A 12,407-nucleotide genomic window follows, 5' to 3' on the forward strand; every position below is an offset into this window, starting at 1 on the left:
AATTGATTGGATATTAAAAAGTGACCATTAACTACCAGACATAATTTATGTGCATAATCAATTCTGAAATATCAAGTGTTAACAACACTAGTGCAATGGTAATAGTAATGTACATGTTAATGTTAATGTATTTGCTCTTGGCGGAATAGATCTGCTACGCTGCTGCTGCAAGTACCGAGACTTGCTTCTGCCATCCACAACATGCTGCTGTGAGCATGTAAGAAATATTGCTGCTGCAATCATAACATACATGAAATAACCCCCATACAGCATACATGAATCACCTCGTAGCAGATCTTGTGGCGTGTACATTTTTGGGTGAACTGTTCCTTTAAGTAAAAAGGTGTCTCTCTTTCTGTACTGGCTACTCTCTTCAGAATATGCAGCAGGATCATCCGAAATGACCATAATACCTTTAGTCATGGCTCGATAACCTTAATCTTGTCAACAGCGACACTGTATCCCAACTCCACAAAGACAGAATTAATCTTCCGAGTCAACGGGACACAGTGCATTAAATTAGCACTCAGTGGCTCTGTCTAAAGCCATGATTAATGAGACCACTTACTTTTTACTTACTTTGTTCAGTGTTTTGTAATTAGTGGACAGCGCCCACCAGAGATAACATCTAATTCTCTTTTATGAGCTCCATTGATAGAGCTGGACTGTGAATGCTTAAGTTTGCTTACATTGCAGGAAACAATTAAATAGCATAAAAAGAGACTACAAATATAACAAAAACTAGGACCACAGCTACTTTTTGTATTCAGTGGTTAATTCAATTTTGCACAGCGCTGCATATTATGTGATACCCTGCAGAAAAGACTAGCATGGCTGGAGACCACTGCTAATCTAGTCAACAAAATTAGTGGCAAAAATTTATGAGTTTTTTTGATTTTGTCAGCAATAACACATTTGGCTGGTCATGTGATCCCAACATGTCGGCCCCCATGAGGCGACCCACTCTGTGAATATAAATAAATTAACTTTTATTAGGAGGCCAGATATGACTGGAGTCATCATTACATCTGAATTTCTCATTACAGTAGACATTACAAGTTCCACTCCTTTTATATAAATGTGTGTGTAAAATGTTTTAGGGAGCTAAAATTACCATGTGCATGTAAGTTTCATATGGCTTCAGAAGAAAATGTTACTTTTTGCCATTTTGAGCTTGACAGACTTTCCAAAAGGTCCAGTCTTGATATTTCCTTCCCAGTGGAGGTCGGGACAATACTTTTTTGGAGTAGTTATGAATTTCAATCTGGGCAGCTGTACTACTTTGTAAAAGAAAAAGGAAAAAAATCTAAATAGTCATCAAAGATGAGGATATTGGCCTTGAAAGCCAAAGTAGTAGTGACTGAGATTATTATTATTATTATTTTTTTTTTACAAACAAATTAAACCATTTTATCAGTTGAGCCCAACTGGATGTGAATATTAAAAGGTAGATCAGATGTTTTATCAGGTTATTATTATTTTTACATTTGAATACCCATGTATGGCAGAAGGCCACGTGGATGAGAATAGTACTGGTCATAATAGTCATTTGCCAGCATTGACGAGTTAAAGCTGTTAATGATGTTTGCAGCGCACTATTTGTAAGGGTAAAAATGAAAATTATTAAGACCTCATTTATTTGAATGTATTATAGCATTTATTTGAATTAATTATCGATCAATCATGTGAGAGAGGTGACAGTTGCGTGTGTGAATTACCTGTGTCTGCGCCTCTCTCTACAAACAGTGAAGCTGTTTTTAATTACTTCAAAAACAGTTATTTTACCATCTCGTTGATGAGGAATATAATGTAGTGATCTAGTATCTAGCTACATAGTAGCGATTAGCATTGACAAATATTTTCTGTGGTCCTGAATGTTTCTCTGTGTGTGCAGCGCGATCTCCTCTCTCTCTCTCTCTCTCTCTCTCTCTCTCTCTCAATTCAATTCAATATGTGCTTTATTGGCATGACGGCATGACAATTGTTACAATGTATTGCCAAAATATAGTGTTTACATTGAATCTAGAGCAGATATGTATAAAAAAAAATTTAACATAATAATTAAATAAATGAATAAATAAATAAATACATGCATGTATATATAATTAAATAAAGTAGAACAAATCAATTCTATCACTTCTAGAATTCTATGAACAATTTAAAATTTAGTGTGTGTTTGTGGGCGCATCACTGATTTGTTGACTCCTCCCTCTTTTTTGTGACAGGCATCAATGTATCTTGCTGCTAGTAAGATACAATCTTGTTTTTCACCTAATAAATATTGAAGTTGTGTTTTCTTGTTTAACATTTTGAAGTCAGGGCAAAGTATTTCAAATTTTGGATAACAATTTCTTTCTAATTGATAGTTAGGGCATCTGGTGAGGAAGTGTTGCTCTGTCTGCTCGGAGTATGATTGCTCAGTCTGTACCTCGTCATTTGTCTTCTTAATTTATAGTCTTTCACTGTACTCCGATATTCTGCAGTTGTGTAATCTGTTTTTAGGGCCAAATAACATTCAGGTTTACTTAGTTTTTCTGTTGTTTCATTCCAATAGTTTAGATGATTTTCTTTTTGTGTTTTTATAATTTGGTTGGGCAGAATTTGATGTATGAATATTTCAGTGTCTTGATGCTGACTGTTGTTAGTCATGTTAGTTTGTTTTTGCAGCTTCAGGACCATCTGAATCTGGACTTTTTTCAGGGTTCACTTCATGGTTTTAAGGGCTTTAAAATGGTCACTCATTTTTAGGTGTTTCCAAAATCTCTCTGTCTCTCTCTCTCTCTCTCTGTGTGTGTTTGTGTGTGTGTGTGCTTTAAGAGATGATTTTTTTGGGGGAGAAGTTAAATAATGGCGCAAATACCAGTAATTTGAACAGTGCAAACGTTAGTAAATCGCATTGCGTGATTCATTTTAATACTCTCCTCCCATAAATTTAGCATCTGAAAGGGAAACTTCTACAAATGCATATTCAATAAGGTCAGGCGCAAAAATAATTGTGTCCACGCCTTTTCAGTGCTAATTCTTCACTGCGCGTCTTCAGTAAATCCTGACAGTACTATTTTAACGCCAAAAGACTGTTTGCGCTGGCACAAGCTGTTAGTAAATATGGCCCTAAGTCAATCAACATTAGTGTGCCGCCCACAGTCTGAATAAATGTCCTTGCACACCGAGTCCAAAATTTTCGTATGCGTTTTTCCGGGGGGTTTTTCGTATTCGTCATCCTTTCCTTTCAAAATGCTTGCTACGGATGCGAAAACGCAGAAAATCGAACCTGGTCCGAATTCTTTTTATGACGGATGAAAGTTTCGGAGGCAGTGTGTAAACGTGATTGACACAATGTGAGGTCGTATTTATTTTTCAACGTGCGAAAATTTCGGACGAAAAATTCGGACTCGGTGTGCAATGGCCTTAGTGCAAGGACATTAGATCTCTGCCAAAAGTGTTTGTGCATGTTCAGCGATTAAACTAATACTATAAAATGCTATAAGCTTTCCGCTATCGCCATGGTATAAGTGAAAAATATCAATCTATTTTCCTGTTCACCATGTTTCTGTTACTGTTAAAATAACCATGTCATCTGCAGCTCTTGTAGCACCTCCTGTCTTCAGCAGGGGGGAGTAGCAGTGCACACAGGGCAGAATGAGCTTGAATGAAGCGCGTTTGGCTCTAGATAAAAATATTAGAAGATATAACGGAGAAAGATCATTACTATAAATGACCCTGAATGCTTGTGGTGTGCACAGCTCTATTGTTTTGATACACTGCTGACTTTAAACTGTAGAAATGGTAAAATGGTGCTACCGTTGGCATTGGTTCATGGTCCAGTTGGAACCAAGCCGGGGTCCGGAACCGGATCGCTGTCCGCTATTTGAGGACCCCTACTTTAAAGGAGTAGTTCACCCAAAAATGTAAATTTCTTGAAAATGTACTCACCCTCAGGCCATCCAAGAGTTGAGTTGTTTTCTTCATCAGAACAGATTTGGAGAAATTTAGCATTACATCACTTGCTCACCAATGGATCCTCTGCAGTGAATGGGTGCCGTCAGAATGAGGGTCCACAAACAGCTGATGAGCAAGTGATGTAATGCTGAATTTTTCCAAATCTGTTCTAATGAAGAAACCAACTCATCGTCTTGGATAACCTGAGAGAGCAAATTTTTGTTTTAGGGTGAAGTATTCCTTTAACAGTACTGTAAATCTAACCTCTACATATTGTTGTGTTTTTAAAAAATTCTTTCTTTTTTAAGGATGTGTCCGGTATGCCCACCCTTTGCCGTCCAGTCCAAGAAGGAGGTCTGGGTTTCGACTATCGCCTGGCCATGGCTATTCCCGACAAATGGATTCAAGTGAGTTTTTCTAATATGAAGTGATGAACAACATAAAAGAGAATAGCTCGGTGATATTCAATATACATGCAACTACTGTACAGTCCTACTGTAAGTGTAACCGACAACTTACTGCACTTTACTCACATTCCAATATATTCCCTCCAGATGGTGCCAGTTTGTTTGAGCCATATCATGCTAAGTGTCTCATTCATCACGCACTTGTCCTGCTTGTAATTCCGAAGCGAAACGTGTTTCTATCTTTTTCTCGGGGGAATTAGATTTGAAGATTCAGTATCCAGAACCTGCTCTAAATCTAAACTGACAACCGGCGGATCAGATAAATAGGGCGTATCTCAATTTTTCCGGCCAGATGTATATTAATAGTGTCGTGCTCTTGGAAACTAGGATGCGTTCAATACTCTCTGTAATGTTTTTATTTATTTTTTTTGTGAGTGTGCATAATTAAGAGTATAATTATGGGCAATTCTTCAATCATTTTTCGTAATTAGGGTTTCTTCTGTGAGTTGATCTAAAGCATTCCTTTGTTCTGTGCTGTTTCTGTCGGTATGCATATTAATATAGGTCTTCTCATTATGGATATATATATATATATATGGAGATTTTGGGATTCTTTTCTTTTCTTGGCAGCAGCGCAAGGCAAAGCACATCTATCTGACTGATCAGAGAGCCGCAGTTGCAAACTATCAGTTTGAAATCTTTATTTTAGTCATTTCTTCTGTCAATTAACCACTTTGACCCCTCGATGGGTTTAGCCAGATGTAATAATTGGAAGTTTTTCTGCTAGTTTTTGGAAATTAATTGAAAATTCTGTATCATCTGAAGTAATTAGAAACTAATTTCAATTTCATTCATAATTCATAATTGTTTGAGATGATAACTGCAGACTATTTATTGCTTGGTCTTTTTAAATGATTCAAATATTTATGTGTCTTAATATCTCAGTCTTGTATGTCAGTAGAAATTTACAATTTCTAAGTGAAATTTCCACAAGGACTTATGACTTAAAGCTTATTTTAAATAGCTTTACTTTAAATAATAGTGACAATTAGATTATTAAATATTTTAAGTAGTTACACTGTCATTCAAAAGTCGATAAGATTTTAAAAATGTTTTTGATAGTCTCTCATGCTTACAAAGCTGCATTTATTTGATTAAAAATACATAAAAAACAGTAATGTTGTGAAATATTATTACAATTTAAAATATCTGTTTTCTATTTTATAAATTTTAAAATGGAATTTATAATTGTGATTTTAAAGCTGAATTTTCAGCATCAGTACTCCAGTCTTCAGTGCCACGTGATCCTTTCGAAATTATTCAAAAATGCTGATTTGCTGCTTAAGAAATATTTCTTATTATGTTAAAAACAGTGCTGTATAATATTTTTTGTAGAAACCATGATATTTTTTCCCAAGATCATTTGAATAGAAAGTTCAAAAGAACAGCATTTGTTTTAATAATAAATCTTCCTGACACCAACATTTTGAACAACTGTATGTTTTTGTAAAACAGTGACATAGTTACTTATATGAAATCAAAACAGTGTTACAGTGTAGTTTTTTTATTTTTTATTAGATACATCTAAGATCATATTGAGAGATAAATTACAATTTACTCTTGGTGGGAAAAAAATAGGTTTAATTTAATGACATTATGACATTCACATAGTTGTCCACTGCTCCATGTAAGATCATAAAGTTATATGAAGATTGTTTTAATTTATTTTTGTTCATTGAAACATCCAGTTCTTACAAGGTTCTTTTTCTCTTGTAATTTGTAACTTTCCTGTCTGCATTCCTGTCTACCTTGACAGTCTTATACAGTAAAAGCAAAAAAAAAAAAAAAGAAGTGTGTGTGCCCTGTACACTGCAGGGGTGACTGTTGGTGCTGAGCGCACAGCCTCCATGCAGAATCGCCTTGCATTGCTAAACAAGGCTAGCCAGAATACAGGGCTTTTTACCAGACCAGCAGCATCAGCCGCGTGCTTCTCTTCGCCCCGGCTGACCCTCTGCGGCTCTGCTCCAGCAGACTGATTCAGTGCTGCACTCTCCGCGCACAAAGGTGTCCACTTCACTGACTCTGGATCAGTGTTTGGAATGGCATAAAGGCTGCTGCTTGCTGCTTTTTTTAACATTTGCTTTTTTCATACAATGCCCAGCATGCAGTATTTATTTGGGGCTTTTCATCCGACACCACTATCGATTTCGTTCTGCGTTGGGGTACCGATGAGACTGCACTTTGAGGGCTCTCGGATGACTTGGAGTTTGTGTGAAGAAAAGAAAAGAGCGCACAGAGTCTTTGTGCGCAGAAGAGCGTGTGACTCGTATCTATGTATATGAGCCAATATATTTTTGACAGGGAAGTTTGAGATGGTACCCTGCTCTGAGGCCTGTCAAAAAACAACAACAATATTCTAGATGCGCTGAATCTCTCGAAGACAGGAACAACATGGTTCATACTGTACCTCAATTAAAAAAAAAAGAATAATAATAATAAATATTGTAATAATTTATATTAATAGATAATAATGTTAATGATTGTCATTATGAGTAGTAATAATAATAATAATAAAATAATAATAATAATAATAATAATAAACACCAATAATAATAATAATAATAATAACAATTATTATTATTAGTAGTAGTAGTTGTTGTATTGTTGTTATTATTATTGTGGTGGTGGTGGTTGTTGTTGTTGTTGTTTGTTGTTCATTTAATGGGAAATTTATATGCTTATATACCCACAATCTTTAATAATATACACAAACAAAAACTTTTTTGCATCATGTTTCTGAGAATTATGTACTTTATTGTCATATATAGTCCAACAAAGCAAGTCTTTATGGTTGTAAAAATACACTTTTTTTTTAAGCATAGTATAATTTTATTTGCTTGCTTGTTTGTAAAATATGACCTGTACGCCTTCTTGACAGGTTTTGTGAGGTCATATTAAAATAAGTAAATATATACTTTTTAATTAAATACATATACACATATAATACATAAAGAATCATAAATGAAATTATATATTTCTTATTTATTTTTATGTTTATTACTTATATGTATATTCATATGAATATGTATATAGCATTTAGTGCAAATTTATAAGTATATGCAGCACAAAATTGCCTATTACAGTGTATGTGTGGATACCTTTTTACTATAGTAATGAAAAAACATTTTTATTAATATTTCATTAATATTCATTATTTTAATATTTTAACATTATTATTATTAATATTATAAATGCTAGAATACAAGGTTTTTATTATATACATACAGGTGCATCTCAATAAATTAGAATGTCGTGGAAAAGTTCATTTATTTCAGTAATTCAACCCAAATTGTGAAACTCGTGTATTAAATAAATTCAATGCACACAGACTGAAGTAGTTTAAGTTTTTGGTTCTTTTAATTGTGATGATTTTCAACGGTGAAAGTCTTAATGGTTGTAAAAATACATTTACTATTGCATAGTATATATTCTTTAGGAGTGAAATATGACCTGGACTACTCCTCGCCAGGTTTTGTGAGATCACCTTAAAGGGTTCAAGCTGATAGTTGTTATTCCAGTGGGGCGGCACTGCCTGCAGAAACATGCATCCCAGCCCTGCTTTTAACGTCACCCAACCTGTCTGATTAATCCGACCTCTAAGCCCACACTGGCAACCCGACTACATCCGAGAGCCTCGGAGAAATTAAGATGTCCTAATAAGAGAAGCAGATAAGGCTTGCAGCACAAGTTTGCCTGATTCTATCTGATTACCACTCCAAAACGCTGTCACTTCCAATGGATAGCATAACAAAAGCCCTCTAATTTAGCCAGTGCCCTTATGTCCGAGTCCAACAAATTGAAATGTAATGGAAACAATTAGAGCTAGTGAAGAATGCCTCACATGCTGCCCGAGAACAGCGAGAGACCAAACCTCGGCCCTGTTTCCCAGCTAAACATACAAATTGACTTACGACTGGTCTGAAGTCACCTCTGTCTGCAGAGCTCTCCATTTCAAGCGGTTTGCTCTGATATAATAGTCCATTAAAGAGAGAGTTCACCTTAAAATTAAAATTCTACATTATTCATTAATATTTAGTAACCCTCAGGTCATTCCATGAAACGCACACACAAAAAAGCAGAAATCAAGGTTGCGGTGAGGAACTTGGAAATGAATGGAGCTGATTCTTGGAGGATTTCTAAGCAAAAATGTCAAGCTTCTAAATTTAGAAAAAGACTTGCATTAACTCTACTGTATTATTTGAGCTTTAAATGGTTTAAACCATCATCTGTACAGTTTTTGGGTTCATTTACATTGTTGTCATGGCAACGGTTGCAAAATTGTGTATAACTTTGCACATAAGTAGTTAGAAAGTAAATTTGTCACACTAAAATCATGTTAACACATGTTGGTTATGTGGATGTACTATTAAAACGAAAAAAGAATATACTAATGCTTAAAGTTTTGCGACTTTTCCATTGTAAGCGCTTCACCGTAACCCCTTTTTTTAAAGAAAAAAAATTAATAAAAAATTGTTGAAGTGGTAATTAATTTTTGTGGTAATAAACATTATGCCACAAATGTTATATAATAATTTTTCAAATAGACGTTATCTTTCACTACCGGTCAAAGGTTTGGGATCAGAATGATTTTGTGTTTTTTATGCTCATCAAGGCTGCATTTATTTGATCCAAAAATACAGGAAAAAATTTAATGTTGTGAAATATTATTATGATGTAAAATAACGTTTTTCTATTTTAATATACATTAAAATAAAAGAATATACTAATGCTTAAAGTTTTGCGACTTTTCCATTGTAAGCGCTTCACCGTAACCCCTTTTTTTAAAGAAAAAAAATATATAAAAAATTATGGTTAAGTGGTAATTAATTTTTGTGGTAATAAACATTATGCCACAAATGTTATATAATAATTTTTCAAATAGACGTTATCTTTATTAACAAACCACATGTTTGAAGTCAACAACTACATTCTTGCCTAAAAAAACTCTTAAAACTACATTTCGTGACATTAAAACAGTATTATTTATCAAATGTGGGCATTTGCCATGACACTCGCTGTGAGAAATACTGCAAACAGAGTGATACAACCAGTGAAACAATTAGAGTGCTGTTATCACTAGAATATCACACTCCTGGAAAAGGTTTCAGCCAATCAGATTTGAGTACCAGTAAGAACTGTTGTATGAATAAAAAAAATATATATATATGTATACACACACTGTGCTCCAAATTATTATGCAAGTGACATATCAGTAGGATTTCGGTACAATAAAGAGTCAGATTTTTGTTTGTGGTGTTTTTCACATCTTACTCGATTTTTATTCTTTCTTTTTTTGAAAGAAATTAAAAATTGTATTCAGCAAGGATGTGTTAAATTAAGAAGTGATAGCACAGATTTATATTTTAGAAAAGATTTATATTTTGAATAAATGCTGTTCTTTTTAACTTTTTATTCATAGACGTTATCTTTATTAACAAACCGCATATTTGAAGTCTAAACAAGCACTACTCTGTCAAAAAAACACTTAAAACTACATTCCGTGATACAAAAACAGTATTATTTAAAAAAAATTATAGTGGCTTTGGGCATTTGCCATGACACTCGCTGTGAGAAATACTGCAAACAGAGTGATACAACCAGTGAAACAATTAGAGTGCTGTTATCACTAGAATATCACACTCCTGGAAAAGGTTTCAGCCAATCAGATTTGAGTACCAGTAAGAACTGTTGTATGAATAAAAAAAAATATATATATATATACACACACTGTGTTCCAAATTATTATGCAAGTGACATATCAGTAGGATTTCGGTACAATAAAGAGTCAGATTTTTGTTTGTGGTGTTTTTCACATCTTTTTAGATAACTGGTATCAATCTCAGACAGGTTTGTTCAATAGTTTGCCAGGTCTTCTTAGGTAAATGGAAACCCTACTAAAAGAGGTTGTTCCACATTATTAAGCAAGTCACAGTTCTCATGAAATATGGTGAGGAAGAAAGATCTTTCTGAAGATGAAAAGTATGAAACAATGCAATGTCTTATTATCAGTGTTGGAAACAGTTGTGCTTCTTAACAGTTTTGTGGAAACAGTAATTTTTTACTGTCATTTTTGTTCAATTTAATCCATCCTTGCTGAAAAAAAGATGGTTCAATTCTTTACAAATTTCTGACTGACCCCAAACTTTCAAACAGGAGAGTAGTTATCTCATCTATTAAATAACATGAAGACTTGTTTTTAAATAGTTTTATTCACTTACGAATGCTGCAGTACAATGGATGGTCCAGATAAATGGATTTCTGATAGTTGATGAATGGCCATCCTATTCCAATGAGACTGCAACATCAGCAAGGAGGCGGTGGGTGATGATTTGGGTTGGAATATTGAGAAGTGAGATGTAAGGTCATTTTAGGGTGTCAAAATGACTTCTGCAAGATATGTGGAGTTCATAACTGACCATTTTCTGCTGTGGTATAAAATGAAGGAATAGTGCTCTCGGAAATAAAAGGATTGTCATGCATGACAACACACTATCCCATGCTGCTTAAATACCATGGTGCTAAACAGTTTGAAAATGTGTTTTTACAGCCACTGTGCAAGTTTCTCTTTGTGAGGTTTGGTTAGCAGTGACTGAAACGCAACTTAACACACAACTGTCAGTCTGCATGGAGAGGATCTTGAGACTCCAGTAGCTTCAAACACCTGTTTGCTGCTCAGCAGTGGCTTTCTTACAGCTGCCATTACAACAGAGTTCATTTGTTTGACAGAAACTTTCCTTAATAAATCTTTATCTGACCAAGATCTTCTGTGCTTCTTCGTGCGTTTATCTCACCGTAGCTGTGACAGAAGACCGGACTAAAAGTGAAAGTAATGCAGCGTGTTTCCCCGCGTTTAGTTTTTTTTATTAAGTTTTCCTTTTGAGTTATTATGGTCGACCCAGAGCCCAGCCTACCACCACCCTGCTTCGCGGAGCTACAGTTTGAGCCCACTGTGACTGACGAGCCATCGCCTAGGAGAACGACAGAGCTGAGGATCGCCCCGGAGCCAGAGCCTCAATCGACGTCAGTCCAGGTGCGCGTGCCGGCTGCTAGACATGCGGCGGTGGAAGTGTCAGTAAGGAGCGAAGGCGCGGAGGAATGCCCCGCCCCCTGCACCACCGCTAGGGGTGAGCTGAGGCTGCGCTCAGAGGACATTAATATATATGCGGATATGCCTTGTCTTCTCCCGCCATCATCATCTGTCTGTCCCGTCACAACCATGGAGGTTGTGATTGAATCTTCGGTCTGTCCTGAATCGACCACGGAGGTCGTATTTGAACTGCCTGCCTTGAACTGTCTGTCAGTCTGGAAATATTTTGTCTGCCCTGAACTATCTGCCTGTACTATAACGACCACGGTGGTCGTTCCCCTGTCGCTGGCGATCACGTGTGAAAAACAACACAAACAAAAATCTGACTCTTTATTGCAGGGGTCTCCAGCCTTTTTTTACACCACGGACCGGTTACGTTTGGAAAATATTCCCGCGGACCTAATATATATATTAGGCTATTATATAGAATTATAATAGCATTATATATGGCTCAACGCATTATATTGTGGGGTTTTTTTAAGCCACAGATCAGACTATTTTTTCGGATAAGCAAGAAAAAAAATTGTTTTGTATGCGTATGTTTGTATACGCAACTCGGTATTTCCGCGCTGTCTAAAACACGTCTGTTGTGCACGCTTTGATTGTGTGCGAGAACATTTCGTGAGTAAGGAACTGAGCTCTCTTTCGTTTCTTCTTCTTGTGGTTTAAAATTGCTTGTCATCTGTCTGTCCCGTCACAACCATGGAGGTTGTGATTGAATCTTCGGTCTGTCCTGAATCGACCACGGAGGTCGTATTTGAACTGCCTGCCTTGAACTGTCTGTCAGTCTGGAAATATTTTGTCTGCCCTGAACTATCTGCCTGTACTATAACGACCATGGTGGTCGTTCCCCTGTCGCTGGAGCTCACGGTGCTGGAAGTGGCCTTATGGTGTGTGTGTGGGCAGCACACCGT

At 35.8% G+C, this 12,407-nt stretch overlaps 1 protein-coding gene across 1 annotated transcript in view; it reads left to right on the top strand.

Moving 5' to 3' along the window:
* Window positions 1-12,407, top strand: part of LOC107752276 (1,4-alpha-glucan-branching enzyme-like) — a 192,494-nt gene that overhangs the window by 89,673 nt on the left and 90,414 nt on the right. Inside the window, exon 10 of the mRNA XM_016568208.1 lies at window positions 4,248-4,346. Coding sequence (XP_016423694.1) covers window positions 4,248-4,346 — 99 coding nt within the window. The remainder of the gene's footprint in view (window positions 1-4,247; window positions 4,347-12,407) is intronic.

Source organism: Sinocyclocheilus rhinocerous, unplaced genomic scaffold, assembly GCF_001515625.1.
Source record: "Sinocyclocheilus rhinocerous isolate Xijiao unplaced genomic scaffold, SAMN03320098_v1.1 scaffold1012, whole genome shotgun sequence".
Lineage (NCBI taxonomy): Eukaryota > Metazoa > Chordata > Actinopteri > Cypriniformes > Cyprinidae > Sinocyclocheilus > Sinocyclocheilus rhinocerous.